The sequence below is a fragment of the Stigmatopora nigra genome, chromosome 8, assembly GCF_051989575.1.
Source record: "Stigmatopora nigra isolate UIUO_SnigA chromosome 8, RoL_Snig_1.1, whole genome shotgun sequence".
Lineage (NCBI taxonomy): Eukaryota > Metazoa > Chordata > Actinopteri > Syngnathiformes > Syngnathidae > Stigmatopora > Stigmatopora nigra.
The window spans coordinates 7,244,899-7,271,491 of record NC_135515.1 but is presented as its reverse complement, the minus strand read 5'-3'; the positions used below and the strand labels follow the sequence as shown (position 1 = coordinate 7,271,491).

Genomic DNA, 26,593 nt, shown 5'->3' with positions numbered 1-26,593 from the left:
AGCCCATTTACTAATACATATGTTGTACTCAACATTGGACTTTCCCAGACCTGTACACTCAAACAAAACAGACAAAATATTTGGCAATGAGACTAAGGCTATGGAAAAAAACAAGTTTAATTAGGATCGTATATATATTAATTAATTGATGTCAGAGTAAAATGTATGACAAGACCTAGTAAAATGGCATTCATATAAAACACACTTGCTATCCATCAATCGATTACAACTGAACTACATGTATTTTTTAAATGTATTTTATGAAAGCACATTCAATACGTTACACAAAGTATATCCAGCATTCAAAAGTTTTTCTTGGTGACATTTGGCTTTCGACATTACGTACCGTCCAGACGCATGACGTCACATGCGTGACGTTCATCTGCGTCATATGCGGCTCTAAAAAAAATCCAAGTACATTTCTCACCAGGCGCCCACTGTTGCACTGTGTTAAACACCTATTTTGTACATGCATTCTTTGACTTTGGACGGCCCCGAGCCACCGTGGGAATATCTTTGAAATGAACGCACCTACGAGGGACGATCGGAATGCTGGCCTACATTATTGAGCGCAAACTCGCTAAGCTACGAGGCTAGCATTGAGCTGCCTTCAGCTAATTTAGCCTTAGCTCGCTAAAAGCGCTGACAAAGCGACAAAGGTAAACAACTTTGAATGATCTTCTCTTATGTTTATGTAATAACGGCGGGGGGCTCGTGGAACTTATCCGATTTCTCAATGTTGTCGTTTTAGGCTTTTCTGGGGGGAATCTGAGGATTGACAGGGGCCACTAAAAACAATACAAATCCCCCCGTTGCTAACAAGGCCGACTTTACTCGCGCTGGATAGCTCATGCCAGTCTTTTAATGTTGCCTGTATGTGTATTTTTGCCCGACAGTGACAATTACCGGGATCGCAATGTTTATTCAAGCCACCGTGGGCACGATTTTTCCGATGATCTAGCTCGATATGTTACAGGTGCTAGCGTTAGTAGTGATGGTGAGTTCTTGACACGCTCCATTACTCTTGCCGGTCACCCTGTTGCTAATGTGCAGACCCACTATGACTTCATGGGCTGTATACTATCTGATATCAAGACATTGACGTGTTTTAAAAGTACAGACAGGACGTTGAGATCTATCCTGACGCCTTGAAACACTGAAATTTTAACACTTTGTTTTTCTCAGCCTTCATCTACATAATTTTCTGAATGAGTTTCCATTTGACACAACCAGAACAGATAAAAGTGGGTTAAAATAAGTGGAAAAAATGCTGCTAAAATCCCCCTAACTTTTATACCCACTTGATTTAACAGGCTATCTATCCAATTTAATTTATCATTTTTTGATGGTTGTATTTATATTGTATGACTATTATGACTATTATTAGTTATTGTAAGCCATTTATTAACAATACTTGACACACTTGATCAATGAAAATGACACACGCTGCACTTTTTCTGGTTAACTGACCATCTAGTAAAGATAAGTTCCTCATTTTATATAATTTTTCATGTGCAATTAAATATTACAATTTTACATTTTTGCAGGCTGTGTTTGTATGCTTTATTCAACCATACATTTTCCATCCTAACAAAGTTCTGGTAGTATATGTCTACTTTTTTATACTATATTTTGTGGTACTTTTTTAGATTCCCGACAACCTTTTAAACCAGGTCTGCCCATTATGTAGATCGCCAAGGTACTATTGATAGATCGCATGGCAATAACATTTTGACCCCCCTCTGTCGATTTCCTTAGTTAGGCTCTTATGAATTTGGCACATCCGCCGTGAGTTTAAGCGTGAATAGAGAGCAGATTTTCACCGACCATTCCCTGCCGGTCTTATACATCTTGACAGGTGCGAGGTATATCATGACATAATTGCTGATGTTTGTCAGTGGGCTGTAAAATAGATTTATTGTAGAAGGGTAACTCCTTGAAAAGTTGATGGTTGAGCAAAAAAAGTTTGAACACCCCTGCAGTAAGTCCAGTAGGAAAACTAAAATTTAGTTCAGGAAAAAATAGGACAATCAAAAATTTTAACATTTCATCAGAATTAGAATGCTAACAATATATTATTATCTTTTTGCTTTTTTTAGGAGACAAATGTGGTCCTGAGCATGCGAGACTGACTCTAAAATCTGCCCGGAGTCCTCCTGTCAGGATACATTTACAAGGAACCCTTGAAACAGTCCACACGAGAACATCCAGGATTTTCTGTCATGTTTTAGCTGCACCTTAACCATGTGAGGGTCTCTGAATGGACATCTGGGGAAAAGACTGACCCTGTCTGTCCCTGAAAAGTGTGCTTTCCCCACCCTATTGCCCTCTCCCCCCCTACCCCATCCAAACATTCCTAATCTCCTTGCCTAAAAAAGGAGGCGCGTCATGATGTTCAGAGACCAGGTAGGTATCCTCACAGACTGGTTTAAGGGCTGGAACGAGTGCGAACAGACCGTGGCGCTCTTGTCCCTCCTCAAGAGGGTGTCCCGAACGCAAGCTCGTTTTTTACACATATGCCTTGAACACTGGTTGGCGGACTGTACAGAAATACACATCCTGGAAGCAGAGGCCAACAATGCAGGTAGATGAGCGGGTATTTCAATGTTGGTATACAAGTAGAACCCCCCTTTTGATTTTCAAATGTGTTCCATTATCAAACTTTCACTGCACAGACTTCATAATAGATAATAATACTAATAATCAAATGTCTTCTTTTCTCAGCCATAGTCAACCAGTGGCACCAGGAGCCTAAAGAAAAAGTGGTATCCTTGCTCTTATCCCATCTGCCTTTGCTGCAGCCGCGCAACAGCGAGGCCAAATGTGAGTACATGAAGCTGCTGCAGAAGGTGTTGAGTCACACCATTGAGAGTAGCTTGTTTGTGGAGGAGAGCAGACAGCTACTGTCCTACGCACTCATCCACCCCGCCACCACGCTGGAGGACCGCACGTCCTTGGCCATGTGGCTTAACCATCTGGAGGAGCACCTCTCCGGCGGCTATACGCCGTCCCCACGGGCACCCCCAAGCCCATATCACCCCCGTCAGGGCTCGGACGAATGGCCCAACTCGTCCGAAACCCTGGAGCCCAGTCACGCCTTGCACGAAAAGTCCCCCTCATCCAGCACGTCTCCTGCAGGCCAGAACGGGCATATGGCTTTTCCTGGCGGATTGTCCTCTCCTGTAAACAGCAATAACACAGGTTTATTTTTAGCCCATCGTGTCGAAACTGAATACAAAGTTCCATTTTTTTCTCACAAACCTCTTTATATTTACAGGACTGGTTGGGCAAATGCAGCCGAGCCCTCTAAAGAAGTCAATCATCCCCACCAGTCTGCAGGCGTGTGGCTCCGAGTGGCTCAGTCAGGATGACATAGGGAGCAGGCAGAACTTCCATCCGACGGACCACGCGCCTCTCTCCCCGCAGAGCAGCGTAGCATCCTCGGGAAGTGAACAAACAGAAGAGCAGGGCTCAGCGCGCAACACCTTCCAGGAAGATGGAAGTGGCATGAAAGGTCAGAGGACACTCCCTGTCGCGTGCTGAACTGCAGTTAGTTGACCCTTTATGGGGAATCTATTTAACTCATTGGATGCCATTGGAAGAGGCTGCCTGCGATTGATTGCTAGCCCTGCCAGTAAAAATTGATTGTATGTTTCGTAGTCAATAGAATTACAAAATGAGCACTGAACAGGATCCAGACCTTTCAAATTACATCTACAATGAGATAGGAAAATTGTTACATCGTCTGAATTGCGTCTGAAGTGTCAGCCAGAATATAACTGTGCATTCATAGCAAAAAATGCTGGTTATTTATTTTTAATGGACTAAAAATAGTAACTTGCCCCATAATGGGTTGATATGACCTGTCATTCATGTTTGTTGCAGATGTTCCCACGTGGTTAAAAAGTCTTCGCCTTCATAAATATGCCTCGCTGTTTTCCCAAATGACGTATGAGGAGATGATGATTCTCACAGAGCATCACCTCGAATCACAGGTTTGTAAGACTAGTATGCACGAAAACCTGTCTTGGACAACCCAGATTTTAAAATGTTTTTGACCTTTTAAATTTACATAAAAATGCTGTATCCTTCTCACCAAGAAATACAAAAAATAAACAGAATTCCATCTGCGTTATATTTTATATTCCCATACCTGGAAACGTTTAAATAAGTTCAACTTGAAAAATGCGTCACTAGTCACTCAACAAACAATATTATGATACCTGCAGGTAATATTATTTTAATTATATAAATAAAGTAAAATATGCCCCTAACCCAGGTCAGAAAGGACACTCAGGTTGTCAAACTGCTATTATTTTTATCTTTACCATCTCTGCACAGAATGGATGCATAGTAGTCGCCACACATCCTAATTATATAGTCATTGAAGATTTATTTTGTTTGTCCATAGAATGTGAGTATGAAGGATTATTTATGACCTCTGAGCTGCCTGTTTAGGCTGTGCTATACTGCTCATTTATATTCAAGTGTAATAACACTCAGGCCCTCCACAACCCTCGTAAGGACAGGTGCCAAAGAAAATGGATGGATGTACTCCTCCTGTCTCATTATTGGATAACACTTGTCTCCTTAAACCTGATAATTCATCACCTTTCAATGAGGCGTGAAATTAAACAATGTTCCCTCAAATGTTACAGTTGCAGAATTGTTGTCTCTGCCCCGTGGCTTCCATAAAACAGATGGTGATTATGTTTTGCTGTGTTTTAACATAAATGATGGGGGTAAGAAATGACAAGTCGACCTCACACATGCTTTTATCATCTTGTCTTCTTTTTTAGAATGTCACCAAGGGAGCGCGGCATAAAATTGCCCTGAGCATCCAAAAACTGCGCGAGCGGCAAAGTGTGCTCAAGTCTTTGGAAAAGGTAATTAACACGTTTTGGCTTTGCTGTAATTAGTGTTCATGTGATTCTCAATTCTGCCGGGTCAGGAAATTTCCCTTTAGTTTGAAAGCTGACTGGCTTTTATGTACTTTACAAAACCCTTTGGCAGACTCATCTCTCTGCTGTGTTCCCAGGATATTTTGGAAGGAGGAAACCTGCGCAATGCCTTGCAGGAGCTGCAGCAGATCATCGTCACACCCATCAAGGCTTATAGCACGTTGACGCAGATCACAGAGCCAGCAAGCATTCCTCTGGACGTGACAAAATCGGACACAGATAAAGAAGCTAACCCTGAGGGATTCCATTCCCACAACACACCCACCTGTGACGGAGACTCTTCAGTGACCCCCATATCGGATGGCGACATTGCCGGACAGTTCACCCGAGTTATGGGGAAAGGTAAGGTGTTTGTTTTTCTTTATGGCCATTAGATGCCATTAAATGGGCTGACTTCCAATCCCTTTATTACTTTGGGGTAGCAGCAATCATTCAATTGACTGCCAGCCTGGCAGTTTCGCTCAGCCATTAATTCCTTCAACTCCCAAATTCTGTGAATGTACATCAACCACAACCAGGTGATGGGAGGCAGGAAATGCTTTAATAAAGCATAAAAAACACCACTAGCCTTCAATGAGTCATCAGCCCTGTTTCCTACCCGATAGAAAGAAAGATATAACCAGACGCCATGACAACTAGATCTGAGCTCACACCTGTGCGATGTGTGACTGACAGTTATCGTCAGTCACATTTCTATTTCAGTCTTCTCAATTCAACACATCAGTATTCTGTTGAGTTCTAAAACACGTTTTCTCTCACTGCAATGAAACCTCATGCTGTTCTAGCCTTCAAAGAAAAAAATGTTTTTGTGGACATTATGGTTGGTTTTCTCAGAAGTGAGGGAATGAAAGTACACCGCCTGTTTACGTTAAAAGTGCTGCCTATGGTGAAATTATCCCATAATGTAATAAACATCCTTGTCGTTCTGTGCGCATTCCACATGAACAGGTTCACTTCTTTTGTTTCAGTCTGCACACAGCTGCTCGTGTCCAGGCCAGATGAGGAGAATATCAGCTGCTATCTCCAGCTCATTGAGAAGTGTCTCATACATGAGGTGAGTGTGTATACTTGCTGTACTACTGGCAAATAGTGGGTGTTTTATGACTCATTTTACTCCTCGGCAACTGTCGGTCGCTAGTTCACCCATTAAAATGGTTACCTTGTGATCATGACCTTACCTTGATGACAAATTATTCTGGTGAATGATGACAAATTATTCCGGTGAATTTCTCAACTGGTTTTGTCTTGTTGGTTCTCGTAAGGCTTTCACAGAAACGCACAAGAAGCGTCTGGTCTCCTGGAAGCAGCAGGTCCTCAAACTGCTCCGCCTTGTTCCTCGGAAAGCTATGCTGGACATGCCCGTGTACCGACAGAAAGGGTGAGTTAACCTGAGCGCCCCCTTCGAACATTAGATGCCGTTTTATCTGCCAAAATGTTTTATTTTAATTTGACTTTGTTATTCCAGCTGGGCCTATGGGTCTAACTCCCTCCCCACAGCAGGCTCTGTGAGTGGAGGTGTGGCCCGGCGGGGCCAGAGGCAATTCCAGATAACCCCGCGTGGACTCCAGGGGGGACGCATAGGATTGTTGAGTCCCGGCGGAATCGGTGGCGCTTCTCCTCGCCACTCGCTCACTAATCCCGCACTGGCTGGCCAGGGTCGACAAGTCAGTACAACACTATGAAATGCTCGCAGTCATTTTTGTTTTAATTTTTTAAATCAACTGACATGATTCATTGGTGAATTTCAATCATTTTATTTTTAGAGCCTATGGTTTGCCAATCCAGGGGGCAGTAACAGCATGCCAAGTCAAAGTCGCAGCTCTGTACAACGGACCCACTCGCTTCCTGTCCACACTTCCCCGCAAACCATGCTCATGTTCCAGCAGCAAGGTACTCCATCAAGCTTTGCCCTTCAGGCCCACCCCCTCATATTTTTACCAATAATTTTAATTGGAAACAGGCTGAAAAGTATTTACAAGTCATTGTATTCTGTTTTCATTGACATTTTGCACAACATCTCATTTTCACTGTATGGAGTTATAGATGATTTTATATAAGAGTAGTGGAAAAAGTAGCTTCACCCACTGAGAATTCAAAAGTAGCACTAAATTGAACCATCCAAAAGAAGCATCTGTCGTTCTTTGTTGGGAAATGAAAAAGTGTACTCAGTATTTCAATAAATCTGAGGGAAGCAGCCACACACATTTTTACAAGGAAAGCAATGTTGTGAAATAGATTAACATTTTCTGTGTTGGAACACGACAGACCTATTAGAGGAGAAATCTGCAACACAGCATCTGGCAAATGAGAGCTTGTGTGTGCCTTGCAAAATCTGCCAGATCATTTACTGCCACATGCTGCTCCCCATGTCTTATTGTGTCTCCAGCACAAAGGAAGGGAGCACTTTTTATTGAATATCATCCATGGACTTAAAATATATATTAAAAAAACATCAACAATTATGTCACAATCAATATAATGCAAAATATCATTTTCCCTTGGTGTCAATCTTAGATTGCCAACTTCCAGGTGCTGACCTGGAAATCAACCCTACGCTGGAGTCGCTGTGCCTCAGCATGACGGAGCACGCCTTAGGGGGTGAGTGTCCTTTTTTCTTGAGAAAAAAAAGCCACATGAACGATCCTGTAAATTATCTTGGTATTCTGTCATCTCCATGACAGACGGAACTGACCGGACATCAACGATATGAAAAGAAGACGCGTGTCCTCATCACCCAGCACAAAAATTTACGTATGCTCGAGCAAACAGGCAAAGCAGTCACTACATAATGACAAAAAACAAACAAACAAACAAACTGTCTATATGTTCTCTAATATTTTTGTACTTTATTATATACAACTAAGTTTGTTATTAAAACAAATGGAATACAGATAATTATTATATTGCAAGACAGAGTAAGGTTCACAACCATGTCACTTGCAGGACTGTGACATGGCACAATTTTACGAGGAAAAAAAGGATCGGTGCTGTCTTAAAAAAAAAAAGAAAAGAAAAAAATAGAATGGCCCTATATAATTTCTCCTTCTTTCCTTATTCCCCGTAGGCTTGCATCGCCACGCGTGTAGATCGCCCAGATGTAAGGCACTTTTATACTTTAGGCACTAGACTGTAATTGGCTTAAGAAGACACTTTTGGGACCCCCAAAGGAGTCTCAAAAGGTTAAATTGTGTCTCTTTACCGTCCTCCCCGGATAACACGGTTTTTTGAGGACGAGTGCGTCATGCAACAGCAGGCGTTGCCTTTTATTTTAAAAGTTTCATCCTAAAGACACCAACTCTCCAGTAAAGCCAAAGAGAAGGGTTGTTCGGTCGATGACTCTTTTGGGACGGTTTGCACGCACGATACAATGGTTTACCCTTAAAAACAGTTGGAGAATGCCCAGCTGTGCTTTGTCTCCGTTATATATAGTATATATTTTTTTTAACTCCCTACTGCGTCCATGATGATGAATTATCGGATTGTACCAAGGAGCGAGGGTTGGCTTAGGGTTGTACAATTGCTCAAGCACTGATGGTCATTAGTTTTGGGATTGAGTTCCCTTTGCTTTGTTGTCAGCCTAAATTTAATTTAATTTTTTAAGACTATTAGGCTATAAATTTAAAAGTGTCCAATCACAGGCAAACAATTAGAAACTGATTGACAATGTATTTTACTGCGTCCCAAAAAAGTAGCAATCACATATACTGTACATTAGTGATAAAATGGCAGAACTATTTGTCTAAGAAACTGAGAAAAAGAGACAATTAAGAGATGCAAGAGAATTAATAACCATCTTAACATTCAGCCAATCAAAATTTTGGGACCCAAAAGTCCACCCTCCATCCTCACACAAGATGATTTAATGACTCATCCGTTTCCAAGGTGCTCCTAGTTGTCCATATTTTTCCATTTAGTGTCTGTGTTTCAGTAAACCCTCAACATTATCGCGTGGTATCAGTGTTGAATTGCTTAAAAAATATTAATGAATTCCGTGAATAAATAATCAAAAGAAGTGGTCTTCTAACCCCGGCCTCTGTCTTGGAATGTGGCAGAGCGGAGCGGAGGTGCATGCATGTTTGAATATGGTCTCTCATTTTGTTCATTCGGTTTATTTTTAAAAGCAGGGATAACTTTTTGATTTTTTCCTTTTGCGGCAGCGCCCATAGTAAAAAGGCAAAGGTGGTCAAACAGTGGAACCCCTAAAGTTGACTTAGCAAGTGTCAAATTATTGTGCATAATTACCTTTAAAACAGATATTTGCTTTAGAGAAGACATTCTGCATGTTTTTCCATCAATTCAAACTGTTTCTAAGTTTATTTACAGAGAAGCTTAGAGTTTGATTTATTTGATTACCCATACGCCTCAATGGAATGAATAAAACGCAATTAATCTCTTCCATTGCTGGCCACCTTGAGGCAATCCTGTCATATCCTGACACAAATGAAGAAAAATAGAGTCCTATTTGTAATATAAGTCAGGAATATATGTCTCGGTGAGTTGCTATATTATTTCGTCCACATGTTGAACATCTGTTGCTTTAAGGGTTACAAAATTGCTACTTTAGACGTTAAAATTGGCATGTTTATGAAGTTTTCCATGGAATGAGCTGGTCTCAATGCAACAGTGCTTGATTTAATTTTACAATGTGTAATTACGTAGGAAGTCACCTGACTTTTTTTTTAAACAAAATTCTCACCTGATGCTGCACACTGTATAGGCGGTTAAACTCCAATTACAAAATATGTATTCATTAAATAATTCTATGTAGTATTGAGCTGTGCCATAAGCTGCACAACCTTTACGTAAATTAAATTAAATCTATATTTGTCAGTTTTATTAATATCGAATGCACTATATTACGACAGTGTAATACTGACCAGCCAGGTAGCCTATTTAATATCATGTCTGAATATCTGAATTCTTAAGTTTTACTGAAAATTTGACTTTAGAGGTTCCACTGTATCCATATACCTGTTTTTTTTTTTTTTAACTCCCTTGGTATGTATAACTTATACTTAGTTCCTATAATTGCATGTTTTTGCCACACTAATACAGCATTGTTGTAGATAGGAGGACAACAGGGAGAGCGGACATCTTGCAACTGTGTGTGCGTGTAGGTGTGTTTGTGTGTGCGTGTGTTTATAACACCTGTTTACATCTTTCTAAAATAATGCCCAAGTCATAATATGTGAAAAAAAACAATCCAAAAACGCTGTCCTCTTTTTTTTGTTTCTTTTTTTTTTTTTTTGTTTCTGCGGATTCTTAACATGTTGACTACATTGTGTTGAGTTATATGGCAGTCATGGTTTTCTTCAGAGCAGGCTCTTGGATACATCTGACTTACAGGAAAAAAAAACATTTAAAAGGCAAAAAAAAATAATAATAGTATCACGCTCGTGCCCGACAAGGACCTCAACAAAGATAGAGCTAATATTTTTCGGACTTGTGTTACATCTGGCTCAGATGGTCCTTTTGAAAAATAAGATGCTGCAGCGGAATAGAGTACAGTGAATGTGCATAATGAAGCTGCAGTAGGGCATGACAATGCTTTTCTGAGCCAGGCGAGTAATCCTTAAAACACTACATGAGAATACAAGGACAAGGAGTACTCCATGTTTACATTCCAGTGATGCACTTCAAACTTGTGTGTTTCCCGTGCTGAGGCTGGGATGGGGAATCTTGAGTTCAAAATGTTAACATCTTTGACTTTACACTTGTTTTTTTTTTTGCCATTCATTTCTCTGTTAGAATATCAACAGCTGCATGTGTGCATTCAAAGGTTTAGGAAAAGCTTTAAGTGCATTTTTAAACTTATCCTGAAATATCCTTACGCGGGCAGTATGTTGTACTTCAGTTGTCTCAACTTTTTCCATGGACTTAACACGTTGTCTACCATTGACCATGATAGATGTCCAATTCATTTAAAGTGGGAGGCCTAGTATTGAATGCTCATGTTTTAGTGCCAGTCAGTGCCAATGTATTTTGATTGTCTCAGTCAAATTGCATTGGAGGTGCGGCACTGTCGGTGACAGCCAATGAGTTAATCGGCCTTTTTCAGAGGACTGAAATGGTTCCCCAGCCTTGCATCTAGCACGTCGAGTCACATAGGATCATCAACATCCATGTCAAGCTTGATACATGAATTAAATGCAATGGGCAATTGCTTTTGTCTTAAAAGAATTTATATATTTCACTCTGCTAACAGACATTTTGTAATGTTTTATGAAATCCTGTGCATCCTGTGTTTATGTTTTTTTTTTATTGTCCTAATTGTGAATTGTCTGAAGTGCAGCATCCGTCAGATGATTGACAGTCTAAATAAAGAGGTTCAGTTCTTTTTGCAACAGAATCTATACTTTGTCTTGGTGTCTATTGATTTTAGTTCTCATGCTATCATTGGAATCAGAAAATAAAGCCATCTTATTGAAAGAAAAATACAAAATATATTTTTTTATGAAAATTAATATATAATGCCAAATACCACAGGTGTCAAGACTAATGACTACAACCTTTTTAATGCAGATGTTTCTAATTTTCATGTTACACGTATTGTGTGTTATCATGAAAAATACGACTCTTGCAAACTTGCATTATATTGGGCCGAAATATGTGGCTTTTCAAATAAAATGACTTCATTTTGCTACATCATGTGAAACACTTCCGGGTTGACTTGTTTCCATCTCTCTTATCTAGCTAACAAAAGATGGCCGCATTTCTGTATCGTCAATAATTTACCCAACATGATTCCAAAGTTCTCTACGTGTTAAATTTTGTACGACTGGAATAGGTACGTTTGATCTCTTTACTTAAATTAACTGTTTTAATTTATTTTGTAATGCTGTTAAGATGGAACCGTGTTAGCAAGTAGCTTCCTGATCAGGCTATGAAACAAGGTAGTAAGTATATCTTTGCGATGTCAATTTTACCACCAGTAATGTTTGCTTTGTTTGGCGAATTATTTTTAAAATAGTCTCCTTATGGGTTTATAAAACGACTGTTGTCTGTGTTAAGAGTAAATTGCCTTTAGGGAGGCTGCAGTCGAGAATCGAATTCATGACACTGGGATATTAGTCCACTGTTTAGTGTTGTTAAAGCGTAAGTTTCCCCTCCAGAATTTTCACATTTTCCCTTTTGTAAGCTCACAGTTTAACGCAAGGTGGGCCCAAAACCGAGTTGATTATGACTCGTTAGGTGATCATTTATATTAATTTATGATACCTATCATATAAGGGCGTTAGTACAATAGGAATGTTGTTGATATGGTTCATTCGGTTAAGCTTGTAAATTATACTATATCAAAGTTAATGTGTCGTCGATGTAAAACCTTTCATTTTTAGAGCAACGCTATCACCATCAATGGCATTCACAGACTTAACATTTCTTTCATCCATGCCTTTTTCCCCTCCTTTCTCCAGCTCCTAATATACAATGTTGCCAGAGGAGTCTGGGGCTCGTAGAAAAGAACGGGAGAGGGGAGCGCGGCCCAAGGTGCGTCTGAGTCGTTCAGAGGAGAGACGAGTCTCTGGCAGTGGGCAGAGAAGCGCCCATGGTAGGTGGAAAGACTTGACCGCTCACGAACCGGCTGCCGAACGGCCCGTCAGTGACGGCTTTGAATATGGAAATTTCCTAAAAGAGCTGGAGAGTAGGGACCATGCCACAGCCCCCTCAGCTACCCATAGAGTGGGTTGCAGATGCCACAGTATGGAGGCCTCATTAGTGTCAGAAGAGGGCACGACCAGCCAAGCATTGGGAGCAGTCAACTCGAACGCAGAGTTGACACCCAGTGAAGGGGGGAGCAGCGGTCGCACACTCCGCCAAAAAATCCAAGATGCAGTGGGACAGTGTTTTCCCATGAAAATAAATAATGGCGCGAGCACGCCGGCGCTCCCGCAAGTGTTCTCTCTGTCGGCAAACTGCAACTCTTCCAGGCGCAAGATCCACCTCAGCGAGCTGATGCTGGACGACTGCCCGTTCCCAGAGGGGTCAGAGCTGGCTCAGAAGTGGCATCTGATCAAGCAGCACACCGCACTGGAACCTGCTGCCGGGCTGGCCGCGTTCCCGCCGGACGACGTGGACGGCCGGCTAAGGGAACGGCGGCGTATAAGCATCGAGCACGGCGTGGAGCCGCCCGCCGATGCCGAGATCCACACACTGGAGGTGACGCCGCAGGCCAGCGCGGCCCTTCAAAGGCGGCGCGGGCCCAAGCTTGCCCACTGCGTCACCGAGGCGGGCGGCACTGAGCAGAAGCAATTTTTCCTTCAGCGACAGCATCAGCTTCTGTTGCAGAGCTGTCTAGACACCCTTGACGAGGTGGTGGCGTCCTCTTCCGACGCCAGCCCCGCCCCCCCGGTGGACCCGGAAGGGTTCCAGACTCCCGTGCCTCCCAACGCTGGCCGGCACGTTCACACCCAGATTGACTACATCCACTGTTTGGTCCCCGACCTGCTGCAGATCACCAACTTACCTTGTTACTGGGGCGTCATGGACCGCTACGAGGCGGAGTCGCTCCTAGAGGGCAAACCCGAGGGCACCTTCCTGCTGCGTGACTCTGCCCAGGAGGACTACCTGTTCTCCGTCAGCTTCCGGCGCTACGGCCGCTCACTGCACGCCCGCGTCGACCAGTGGAACCACAACTTCAGCTTTGACGTACGTGACCCCAGCGTCTTCCACGCGCCCACCGTCACGGCTCTAGTGGAGCATTACAAGGACCCCAACTCGTGCATGTTCTTCGAGCCCTTGTTGTCCTTCCCCATGCACCGCACGCAGCCTTTCAGCCTGCAGAGGCTATGCCGGGCCGTCGTCAGCAGCCGCACCTCCTACGACGGCATCAACGCGCTACCCGTTCCCAACGCCTTGAAGAAACAGCTTAAGGAGTATCACTACAAGCAGAGGGTACACGTCCACAGGCTGGACACTTGGTGGGAATAACAAACGGTCAAAGTGACCACTCATCAAACTATACTTATTTATTGTACTGTCTTTGCTTCTCTGCGCATTGTAATCACACTGAGACAAGACAATGTACATCGACTGGTTCTTTCTGCTATAACTAATATATTGAATTTAGATCAATGAAGGATGGAAGTTGCTCAGCTATTATTGAGCCAAAGATTTCTGATGATTTACTCTCTAAAAAAGATCAAGACCCACCACCAAAACAAAATAAGATTTAAGTTTAGATTTATTTTTTTTAAAAATGTCTTTTCTCAAAGTTTGAAATATGGAACAAAAAGGTATCCGTTACATAACGTTAACAATTTTATTTTGGCAATGTAGGTTTGTCTTTCAGTGAATGTGCTTGGACTGACCACAGCCAATCAACGCACCCTGAGACAGGCAACAAGGGTGTTGTTTCAAGGCTTCATAACAGAATGTATCAAAAAAAAAAATTGAATCCACTGCATGTGTGCGAAAAGACTCGCAAGGTGAAAAAGTAAAATTCCCCAAAATTGCCACTAGGTGACAGTATAACTGCAAACAGTTCCCATCCCCTTTTATTTTGTTAGCCTTTTTTAAACCGTGGGCATAGTTTAACTTGTAACGTAATAAAATGTAACAGCAAAGTCTGGTGCTATGATTTTTTATGCTGCTCTGTCAATGCTGCTGCTTTAAAAAATATTGTGTTTTTATTCAAGATTGTCCACAACACCTGTGACGTCAGATACACTAAAACGTTTTTTAGGCCATTGCAAAGATCATGTTGACACTTCTATAGTCGCATATACACCGATAGTGCTTGAATAAAAACTATATATTAAATGAAGAATCCTGTGTTTTTTTTCTCATTTTTTTAGATTTATATAGATGAGTCTATTTTACCATCCACTTTGATTCGATTCGAGCTGTGATTGCTGCAATGTCATCTTATTTCCGTATCCTGCTAAAATCTTCATACAAATCGAATGCCTGGAACAAGATGGCACAAAGACCCAGAAGAAAAACGAGGTGATCTACAAACAAATCGTATTTACTGCCTCGATTAGCATTGACACCAATTAGATGAAGGCTTTGTGTTTATACGTATAACAAGCATGCATGCACTTAAGTAACAGTGATGCCTAACAATTGTTTTGTCGATCCAGTATAGTATTTACAAACAATTTACATTTCCCCCATCCCATTTTGCAGGAAAATTATTATGATCTTTGACAACATCCACAAAGCTACAAACAATGAAAAAAAAAATCAACTAAACCCGAACCTCGTGTTGGGTAAGTTCTTTCTATCATTTCCTTTTTTTAAATGTTTCACATTTTTTAAAATCCTTTCCTTATAAGTGAAGATGGTTTTGAAAGTATTTACCATTACTTCACCTCTTATGTGTTTATGTAGTGGCCACATCATTTGTTTTTTAAACAATTTCATGGATAGATGTTCTTAGATGTCAATGTGTGTAAACAGTTGTCAACAGTATACCCATCTTTTAACCAAAGTCCCCATGGAAATAAGCCCAAAACTTGCAGAATGGCCTTGACTACAACCCCCATTTTTTTAAAATATCATTTTTTAACAGCAGCTGTATTAAAGTGAGCTCAGCAGGGGGCTGTATGGAGCTTCATGGTTTATTGGGCTGCAGCTGGTAGAAGCTTGGCACTCATCATGCAGGTATTAGAGCCCCCCCGAGCGAAGAAAGAAGCATTTCTTCCCGGATCAGTGGCCCAGAGGGGACAGCAGTGTTCAAGGAGAGACCCAAGATGATTGGCTACACACTGTCACTGTGTTTGAAGCTCTCGTTCTCGCTCTACTTCTTTCCTAGCGACAAGGGGAAGATTCTCCTCTGAGTTTAATTCCAGTAGCAAGTGGATGGAGAATAAGATTGTTACGTGCAGCAACACCTGGGGAAAACACTGCCAAATCGCCCGGCGGGTTTCCGTGTTGAACAAATGCTGCAAATGGGCTCGGGTTGGCACCGGTCCAACGTGGCGAGGTTTGTTGTCGGGCCCTTTTGCGTCGACCCCTGTAGACCAGAGATGACTTTGCTTAGGGGCATGGCTGCATTCCAACGACACAGCAGATCCAACAGACGGCAATGCTCATTCCCTCCCTTCGCAATGTGCAGTTTAAATTTAATACAGAGTGTTTAAATCATTCCAAAGCCCAGAATTGGCTTTTGACCATTCTAGGATATAACTGGCTTTTAGCAGAAATTCACCTGGGATAGGCCAAATAAGCCCACCCACATGACCCCAATGAAGACAATGGATGATGAATTATTTGTGAAATTTTCTATGGTGTAATTTTAGGCTTTAATGACCTTATTTGTGACTATCTGAAGTTATTTCTTCTAATGGAAAATTCCATTTTCATTAATAAAGTAAACAACTCTGCCAATGCATTTTAGCTGAAGTATTTTCTCTTGACGATTTTATATTAGTCTGCATTTTTTTTCTCTAAAAGAATGAGTTGCCAGCATATGATTTTGAGTTGGAAAAGAACAAAGTGAAATATAATCAAAAGAAATGCATGTCGAGTATTTGGGGCCAACACCCCCTTGTTTTGTGCCAAATCAATTCCATTGATGTAGTCTGTGAAAATGGTTTCCATAGTGTTCAGTGTATGTAGGCCGTTAATTCAGGTGAGGCCGAGTGAAACACATCACCAGTTTCTGCAAAGATAATAATGTCTAGACATCTTTTCCACTGATCCGCCCACCAAGCAGTCCAACATATCTGTGAGTGAGAAACTCTGCAGATAAAAGACTTATTTTTCTGTCATTTCTATTCTTTCCGTTTTGGGGATGGCAAATGAGGCTGGTTGAATTTCCCCCTCTTCAACATTAATAAGAACATACCTGCCTATTTCCTTCAAATCTCTGAAATGGAGCGCCTCCTGTCATAAGAACATTAAGTCATTCTAGGGTTGTTAAAGATTCATTTCTTGAAAGTCTTCACAAATCCCTGGTGGTGGAACACAGCCGCACAGACTTGCAGGAATCTTTGTTTGCCTGAAAGTGTGCTTTAGAACAGATGTTGTTGAAGATATGCAACACGTCACTTCTAACATACTGTACAGTATGCCTGATGCAATTACGGATTTTAAGCATTCATAATTCATTATCGTAAAGGATTTCTAAATCTAAGAAACGTCTTACTCAAAAGTAAAAAGCTGAACTGAACCAATTCTAAGCATACAGTTGGCTAATGTTAATGAAATACTGTATTGTCAAATGCAACTACATCTATAGATCACATGCATATTGATGGTATTTGAACATAAAGTCACCCTTATGCCATGACGAAACCCATAAAGACATTACCTAATGCTTAATGGAAACAGTCAGGATGGGTCATCGCCGAAAATTAACGGCTTCCTGTATGAGGCTTTGTAAATTATCCTTTTGTTGAACTTGTAATGTATCATAATATGTTTGCTGTAATGGAGCCTATAGATATAATTATAGATAAGATATGTTTTTGAGAACAAAGGGCGTTTATTGCTGGCATTCTCCTCAGCAACATTCTCCAGAATTAAAAAAAAAAAAGAAACTGCTAGCACCCTCCCAAAAATCCACAGCATTTAATAATACTTTACCCCTAATAAATATTTAATAAATACTATGCAGTTGTGTAGATACATTTGGCCACCCTATTTGCATGTTGTAAGTTGCATCTAAAATGTTGATGGTAGTTTAAAAAAAAGTACTGCAACTGCATGTTTAATTAAAATATGTCATTGCCTTAGGTAAGAAGCCACAGTTTTGCTTATGAGGTATCGCAAATGATCCTATAAGTATACCAGTATAATGTATCACAATATGTTTGCTGTAATGAGGGTGACGGATATAATTATATAGATAAGTGTTGTTTTGTTTTGAGAGTAATGCATGTTAATGACCAGCATTCACTGCAACTACAACAAATGCCACCATTAAAATAAAAGTGCAACCAGGGGCCTGACATTGAGAATTTGAGTAAATGTTCAGGTAAATTGCAGCGTGTTGTTTTTCCCTGTGCCTAATTAGTCACTTGTCAGTTTCACATTCACCTACCACAAATGATTAGTGACAAGCAAGCTCACTCTGGCACTTGGGGACATTTCCAAGTCAACACAAATGATTTAATATAAGAATTGTGCTATAAATGGTGTTCATTATTATTGTGGGAAAAGCAACTCAGCTAGAATTTACATATTTTTTCACATATTGCGAATAACAAGAAGAGACCGCTATAATCAACACTAAAATGAAGATTAGTATATGGAAAAAAAAATGATTTACTTTGGAAAAAAATCATGACCTGACTGTTTGTATGACCTTGTATTTTTTTTCTCATTTAGTTATGTAAAATGTTGATATTTTAGATCAAACCATATGCGATATATAATGTCACCAAGGTTCCTTCCCAATATGGCTCCTGCATACGTGAAATCGACTACACTGCGAGCACTAATCTTTGTCCCGTTAAGGCTCACCCGCTCTCAAAGAGGCATTGAGAAGGATTATAATTTATTTTGAGTTAATCTGTCAACTTGCTCATGCTTCAATTATCACCACTCTACCGTACATATTTTAATAAACATAATCACTCACGACAAGGATGGCCTTTATTTGTACACGAGCATAAAAACAACTATATACTTTCTCCATTTTTTTTCCCCAGTAATCATAATGTGTGATACTACTCGTTTTCCAAAACAGTCTTTCATCCCATGAATCAATTCGACAAGCTTTCGTCTCTGTAAACATCATCTTTACTGATGCCACACATTAGCGTTGCGTTTAGATCTCCACAGCGCCGATCATAGCCCAGCATAAGACTGTACGTATATCAGAAATGGCAGATTTGTTAGAACCAGAACTGCTTGGAAAGTCGTGATTTAAAGAGGACCTTGGCCTGCAAAACAGATTAGAGGCTGTGTGACACCTCTTCATGTATGCTTGTGCAAGGCCAGGCTGGGATTTATGTTGAAGTAGCTCTGCGGTGTGCGACTAAGTGGCTGCTGAGAGGTTTTGTGTATACCCGCTACTAGTGTGTGACTTTTAGTTCTTTGCCGCTTGCAAATCAGTCTTTATTCCAATAAAGCTTGGCCCCAAGAGTTCTTCAAAGGAAGAGAAAAAAATTGAATTAAGAAGCAACAGTATGCTAATAAATGTAAGTGTAATACAGTAAATCGAAAGCTGTGCTGGAGTTTTTCAGGAAAATGTTATTCAGGCACTGAATAAAGACAGATGATTGTAAAGAGACGGCTATTTAACAAGAAAGGGGCCCCTGCTTAGAATGAAATTGGCCGCTGACTGGTTCCTATGTGGCCAAAGAACCAAGTGTGCAAGTTGTTACTTCTTGGCTGAGATGCCATTGGGGAATGAAGGCCATTCGATGCATTTTGTTTTGTTGAGTATAAAGAAACACAGTAATATATATTGCTTTTCTTTTATAGACAGTACTTTTTCAATCATCAGCTGCCATTGAACGGGTAATGCTACCAAGAATCACTCTCTTTTTCCCTCTCCCACTTCAAATTGACCTCAATGGCACGGAAAAAGGATTATTCATTAACCATCTGATTTGATTACAAAATGTATGTAACTGTAGCTGGTTATATTACTGGAAGACAAGATGCAGTTTATACAGCATATGCATAAGGATAAAGTCCTCCTTTTCCCATCACCTAATCAATCAACAATTAAGTCAGAAAAGCTGAACAAAATATTTTTTTTTATTCATTTAGCTCCTTTGTTACGTTTACAAACATAGCATATCTCATTTCCCATATCATGTTCCCAGCTGGTTAAATGTGATGTTATTCAGACATAAATACTAATGTACCGGCTATTCAAAGCATGGTGTTCTTTTGATTGACAGCGGGAGGCTGACAACATCTATTATAATTTAACATCTGTGTATAATTGTTTTAATTGTCATGCACACGTGTGGGTGTGAGAGCGCACATTCTCTGCAAAAGGGTGACAAAGCACAGCTTGGGGCATTGGTGTTAAACCTGGAGCAGAGACTACCTGCTATACTTACCGCTCCTAATTAAAACCTAAAGTATTTATGTATTTGGAAACGACCGTTTGCCAAAATGAGTCTCGACTCACTCCAAAAAAAAAGGCCCCGAGAGCGAGCAAGAGATGACAATTGGACAACGTTAGCAACTGATTAAATAGATTGGCCGACTTTACGAAGTGTGACGCCAACTTGGCTTGATGAGATTACGTTTTAACACTTTGAATTTCCTGTCTACAAACTTTGGATTGGTTACTTGAGATCCGTCATTTGATAGCCATTTTCCATCCTCTGGGTCAAAAGGTCATTTTTAGCTAATATGTTACTTTTAAGTTAATGTATCCTTTTTTTTATTCAATGCAGTGTCCCAAAGTTGAACCAATGGACATTTTTGGGGTATTTTTTTAAAGAATACCCTTTGCCAACGACCAAATAGTTAGTTTCTGATTTAAGAAGTTCCAAATGTTGCTTGTATGTTTAATTCCACACTTATTAAAGTCATTAATTCATGAATTTATTGGATTGTTGAAGGTGGCATGCTTAATTTCTGCCTCATTTAAAGATGAGCTTTTTCTCCAAAAAGAGCCGTTTTTTTACTGTGGCCAAATGACCCGACATCTTAATTTCCCCAAAGAATTAGTAATAGCAATGACTGCCATCTACATGATATAGTGTTGTCTTTTATGTGACTCAAGTTTAGAAGTGTTTTAAGGTTTATTGGACCCAAGCTTTGGATTAATAATTGGATTCCGTTTGAGTTCCACACTGGTTTTAATTGTGTAGAGGACGGTTTCAACTTGAAAGCTTCCACCAAGACAGTTTCTCCATCCATCCATGGTTGCTTGCACGTTATTTGACAGCTAAGATTTGGTCTGTACTCACTCGGCAGCTCCTCTCTCACGCTCGGTTTCAGTAATTAGAAAGAGAGGAGAAGGAGGCACGGTGTGGCTGTGTTTAACCTTCACATCCCCTTGTCGTAGAAAGTAAATCTCCTAGAGATCTGCCTCCTTTATTATGCAAGTTCCCTTGTGGTTTAACGACACTCTTTTCTGGGGACATGTTATTATTTTTTTCCATTTTGAGTGCCTGCCTACTATATGCAAGCTCTAACAATGGAATTGTTTCGAAAGAGACGTCAGATTTGTCTTCACTCGAGAGAGAGACTCTTATCAAGAGGCCTTGTGTTTAATGAGTTGTAAAGCATTATCTCCATATTAATACCAAAGCTAATTTTGTATGTCAGTGGGGGAATGTCTGGCTCGTGGCTCCTAAATTCCTGCCTTTAATTGATCCTCGCGGGACTGAGTCAGCGTGTTATCTGTATTCAGACCAATGGCAGCAACTCTTCCATTCAGGTTGGATGAATCAGGGAAATATTTTGTGTAATTTCATGATATGATCCTCAGATCTGAAAGAGACAAAATATCATAGCCTATCAGCTGACTTGGGTGGAGGTACACCCTGAACTGCTGACAGTCAGTCACAGTAAAAAGAGAATAACATAAAAAAAAACAAGAACCTTTAATTTGATTTGTAGATACATTGTGGCTGCATGGACAAAAATACCCATCCAGAAATGCTATAACGAGATGACCTTTCAGACTAAATGGCAGCAGTTGACATGAAGTCATGAACATTGGATGACCGGCAGTGTGGTTATTAACGGTCTCAAATTAACCTTTGGTCTGACTAAATGCAGAAAATGTCTGCATAAATCTATCTTTTTGTGTTGACTAGTGGTCAAGCTGCCGTCAAATGAGGTCCAATCCATTTGTCCTGGGTGGGTTGGCAGCATTCAAATGGTAGTGAGTGAGTTCACAGTTCCTGCACCTTATTTGACTTCACTGCGGTGGTTTAAAGTTCGTTGTGATTCTCGCAAATGAAGAAATGAATGTTCCGTCGCCCACACATCCCTAAGGCGCCTCAGCATCTCTAATAAAATCTGCTCTGCACTGACACACACTCACTCACACACACATTGCAGAGATGTGACAGTTTCTCTTTGATTGGTCTGATAGCATCTGATGTGCGCATTATGTCCGTACTGGCCGTCCATATCGCTCCGGAGAAAATATGATTTGGACCGGAGCGCTCCGAGGAAATGAAAAGACGGCGATTGGGGTCTCTGGCGGCATGCTAATCGGCCCGGCTTTGCGACACCATTTTAGTTTTTAGTCGGAATAATGACATTATATTGAAACATGGATCCGGTAGTGCAATTATTCAGGTGAAGCTTATTGATAAAGAAACTAATATGCTGGCATTTCCTCTCTGTAATCTGTGCGCAAGAAGAGAATGAATTTCAAAGGTCACCCCTTGACGCCGGCATAATGAATATGTCACTTCAACGTGTGTTTGTCGAGGCTGCGGCCAGAATATACAAGTGTCACTACAAATATTCATCATGAATACTCTAGCATGAAATTATATTCTCCCCCCATTAGTTTTGTCGGGGTGTTTTTCTTTTCTTTTCTTTTTTTTATTTATAGAATGCTATATTGCTAAACGTAAATTGGTTGACTCGGCGAACCAAGCGTAGTCTTTTTTTTTTCTTTTTCCGCCTGCCGTCCTCAGCGCAGAATTTAATAATAGCGGCATGCGACATTAATTCATAATCAGCAGCACGGCACTAGCAAGCCTTTTTTTTTTTTTTTTTACTGGTATAAATAATTATGCTCATACATGCGCCCAAGGTAAGGACAAAGTAAATCATAGGCAGTCTGGGGCAAAATGCCAAATGGAATTCTGCCATAGACATTTATGAGCTTGTCAAAAAAATAAATAAAAAAAGTCATTCAACAATTGTTTGAAGACTTTTTCTTGTCATTTTGCTACGCTTCAGAAATTTCTACTTAATGATTATTCTAACAAGCTTTCTTATTGAACAATTTGGAGGAACTTCAGAGGAAACTTGCTTTAAAGTGACACCTCCGCAAAGATGTTTCATAGGTTTCTTTTTGAAAACATTAAGTATAACATTTTAATTGCCTTTCAATTAGAAATGAGATGTGGATTTATTCTGACAAAACACCTTCTGGCCCAATGCACTCCTGGAATGAATTAAATCAGACACTAATGCAACATGTACGCTTATGTTATTTTCAAGTAAAAATGTACAATCTGAATCATAACTGTTGAGTTAGAACATGACAAATGCATTTTAAGATAGCTTTTAATTGATGCCAAAATCACAATCTTGTTTCAATCCACATCAAACCTATATTGTTAAAGGCTTCTTTTTTTGTTTTATACAGAACTTATGAAAATATTTCACACATTACTAAAGATTTGGAAAATTCCTTTCCTCAAATTGGAAACACATCGAGTAGAATTTTGTAATGTAACTGCTCCTAAACACCCAACCTGGATCCAATCTGAATTCTAGTTGAGCATTATAGCATCTTACTCAACACATTATTGAAAAAGAAGGCACAATTTTACACATATTTTCAGCTTGTCAAAATACATTTCCCACATTAAAATCTATGCTAAACACCAGTCAGATCTAGGTCATACTCAGATGTTTTACTTAATAAATATGCAAAAACACAGCAGGTTCCTGATACATTTCGACATATTCAAATGTGCTTGCATTTGAAATCCAAATTTGGATTAGATACAGTTTGTAGTTGGACAAAGCTTTCTCCGTATAGTATCAAAGGCAAATATCCCCTAAGCCCATTCCAAATCACCTTGCTACCTTCCCAAAATAGAGCACATAACAAGAGGAGAAGGGGGACAATGTATGATCCACAATTTTTGTAGAGGGCATCCCGAGAGAAGCAGGGAAGGTTCAGGCCTTCGCACATGAAACAGAGATGAGCCCATTTGTCTTTGTCTCTGCATTACACATAGCCAAGAGTTAATCAAATTGTGGCAATCGGGGGGCCTCTCGACACAAACCCTTGCTTGGATTGGCTTCCAATGCTGACCGTCGAGGACAAATGTCAGTCCTGATCTCACTCTGTCTCCCCCACTTGCGAATATTTCTCGCAGGCTAACGTATAATAATAACAATTACTTGAACACGAAAGCCTTCTCGAAACTGCAAAGTACCTCCTGCATAAATCAGGAACCGTACAAATGTGCATAAATCATTGAGGTGAAGATTAATTTTCCATCAGGTACAAGAAGGCGAATGGCTTCACCCTAGATGAAATTTTATTTTTTATCCTTTATTTTATTCATGTTTTTCCTTTGATCAGCTGGTCTGTCAGCAGGGGGAATAGATTCATGGGGAAAATTCACTTTTACTCTACAAACACTGAATTACATTGGCAGCAATTAGTATTGTGCTGGATTCTTGTAGGACCATAACCACAGTTTGTTCCCAGAATTGATATTGTAAAAAACAAAAAGAACAACTTAGCAGTCAGCAGTAGAAAAGACTTTGTTTTAACTTTTGTCTTATATTTATCAGGTTAAAGTACCTTTCAAAAGATAACTTTCTGAATAACTACTTTGTAGTAGGGACATCAACATGTTTTTTTCTGCTTTTTTCAAGTCTCCACACATATATTTTCCTAATCCAAATCAAAAGCTCTACTCCAGCAAATTAATTGAATACTTAAATAGAAAACTAAACCTAATAGGGGAACCAAATTAACTTGGCAAAAAGTAAATGACAGTTAAAATGCAAATGTTTGGAATGGAAAGAACTGAGCTAAGCTTTGTAAAAAAGGGAAACGGCAAATAACTAAAAGTAACGCATCTGTTGCTCCAATAAGAAGCATTTTATGAGCAAATTTCCATTTCTATTGGAATACTTTCACCATACAATTAATGTGTTGTTATAGTTGTCCAATGAACTTTTTCTGCTCTCCTTCACTGAACATTGACGCTTGTGGCGATTGCTTTGTGAATTGTGTGTGTTGTGTTGAGTCCGTATAACCGACTGTGTCTTCTAACGTCGCCACACGAGCAGAATTGCGCTCGCTTTCCTCCTGGCAGTAATATAGTCCACCCTCGCGGCCTTTTTTCGTATCGATCGGATTCTTGAGAGTTTGCTGTCCTCCTCTTTGCACCACTGGATGTGCGCACACTGAATTTGAACCCCACTTAATCAGGAAGGTATCTCACCGAGGTCAGAATTGGTACTCTTGTAGGCGGGATGTGGAAATTACAGCCTGAAATTGGTTTGCAAATTACTTGTTTTCTACAAATAATCTGTCTGACAGTCTCCAAATTCAAATGGATTGGCCGTCGTATGCTATCAAAGGCATTGAATATGTCTCAGCATAATTTCCCAAAAGGAAAAATGACGCACCTGATCTGACTCTTCTAATTGTCCCGCTTCAAAACAACCAACATTACAATCGCCATGGCGCAATGCCTGCTTCTAAATTCAGCGGCAGGTCCTCCTGGGTAGAAGCCAATGACTTGAGCACAACAAATGTGCTTCTGCTGCTTTGCAGTGATGTAAAAAATCTCAATTGCACCTTATTGATCCACTGGGGGAAGTTCGGCTGGTGCAGCAGCATTTACAGGAAGCAGGAGTGGTAGGAAGAGAAGAATGGCATTGCAAAAAAAAAAAAAAAGAAAAAAACGACATACACTGTGTGAGAGAAAGTGGGGGGAAAAAGGTCACGATTACCTATAGATATTAAAAATAACCGCACAGGATTAAGCATTATACTGTATGTAATAGATAATCAATGGCAGAGGAGATGAACTGAGCTTGCGTCTCTTCCTATTTCATGAGCCTGACCCACTTTTCTCTTTCAGATCCATTACAACTTTACACCATACAAATTAGCATAGACCCACAAGCTCTTTGCAGGAACTCATGCACAATCGGAAGTGCTGAATTGGGCATATAGCATTGAAATATGTTCCTGTTTCATAAATGCACAAATCAATGGATTTTTGTCCTTAATGTTATGATCTGGGTTTTCTTTTGTTTGTATTTTACTATTTCTTGTCCTTGGTGATGAACTATTTCTTTCATCTTCTGTCACCCTCAGAGATACCATAAATAAGGCAGGCTGCCTCAAGCACGCTCAGGCAATGGGCACTAGTATCCTCACTTGTCCACGTAGGACAGGACTATTTGATTCGAGCCACATGACATTAAAGTCAATGGCGCATGTACTTAGGAAACAACTATAGATTGCTCAATTTTCAACGGATTTTCCAACAGCCAAGTTTCTTAAAAATGTCCTAGATGCAGTTATTTTCTCCCTGCTGATTCTTTTTTTGCAAACCTGTAAAATTACAGCTCATGGGACGTTTTTGCGTCCTCTTGATTGCTAAATTATTATATTAGGTATTTTTTGAGTGGATACTTGTCATTGGTCTGGGTTGTATTTTTTTAAATTTTATATTATATGTCCATGGCACTTTTCAGCGGTTAGGCAAAGTGAATTAGCGACTTACTTGAAGATTAATTTCAAAGTGACACCAGATGGAAGGGAAATATATCGTGTCCAAATTGGCAACCAAACTAGCCAATTTTCACACACTTGACAAATAGTTGTCTATATCCCCCACCTGCTGGGATAGGCTACAGCACCCCTGCGACCCTTGTGTTGATAAGATGTACATGTATACATGTGTGTGTGTGTGTTTTTATTGTTTATCATCACCTTTCACGTCAGTGATACTAAAACATGATGATGTTTCTCTCTTGCTAATCTAATCTACATTTGCTTTCCCCAGATTGGTGCGCCAGTTTAGCTGGTGAAATTG

At 40.3% G+C, this 26,593-nt stretch overlaps 2 protein-coding genes across 2 annotated transcripts; both read left to right on the top strand.

The window, feature by feature from the left end:
* Positions 1 to 375: 375 nt before the first annotated feature.
* samd4b (sterile alpha motif domain containing 4B) lies at positions 376 to 11,314 on the top strand. Its single transcript, XM_077722926.1, has 13 exons — positions 376 to 659; positions 2,100 to 2,584; positions 2,725 to 3,201; positions 3,278 to 3,514; positions 3,886 to 3,995; positions 4,800 to 4,886; positions 5,039 to 5,303; positions 5,930 to 6,015; positions 6,224 to 6,339; positions 6,427 to 6,625; positions 6,725 to 6,851; positions 7,476 to 7,559; positions 7,643 to 11,314. Exons 2-13 carry the CDS (start codon positions 2,389 to 2,391, stop codon positions 7,669 to 7,671), a joined length of 2,013 nt encoding a protein of 670 aa, XP_077579052.1. The 5' UTR covers positions 376 to 659; positions 2,100 to 2,388; the 3' UTR covers positions 7,672 to 11,314.
* A 306-nt stretch (positions 11,315 to 11,620) lies between these two features.
* Positions 11,621 to 14,524, top strand: socs9 (suppressor of cytokine signaling 9). Its single transcript, XM_077723294.1, has 2 exons — positions 11,621 to 11,748; positions 12,377 to 14,524. The coding sequence occupies exon 2, from the start codon at positions 12,390 to 12,392 to the stop codon at positions 13,887 to 13,889; it is 1,500 nt and encodes a 499-aa protein (XP_077579420.1). The 5' UTR covers positions 11,621 to 11,748; positions 12,377 to 12,389; the 3' UTR covers positions 13,890 to 14,524.
* The last annotated feature ends 12,069 nt before the right edge of the window (positions 14,525 to 26,593 follow it).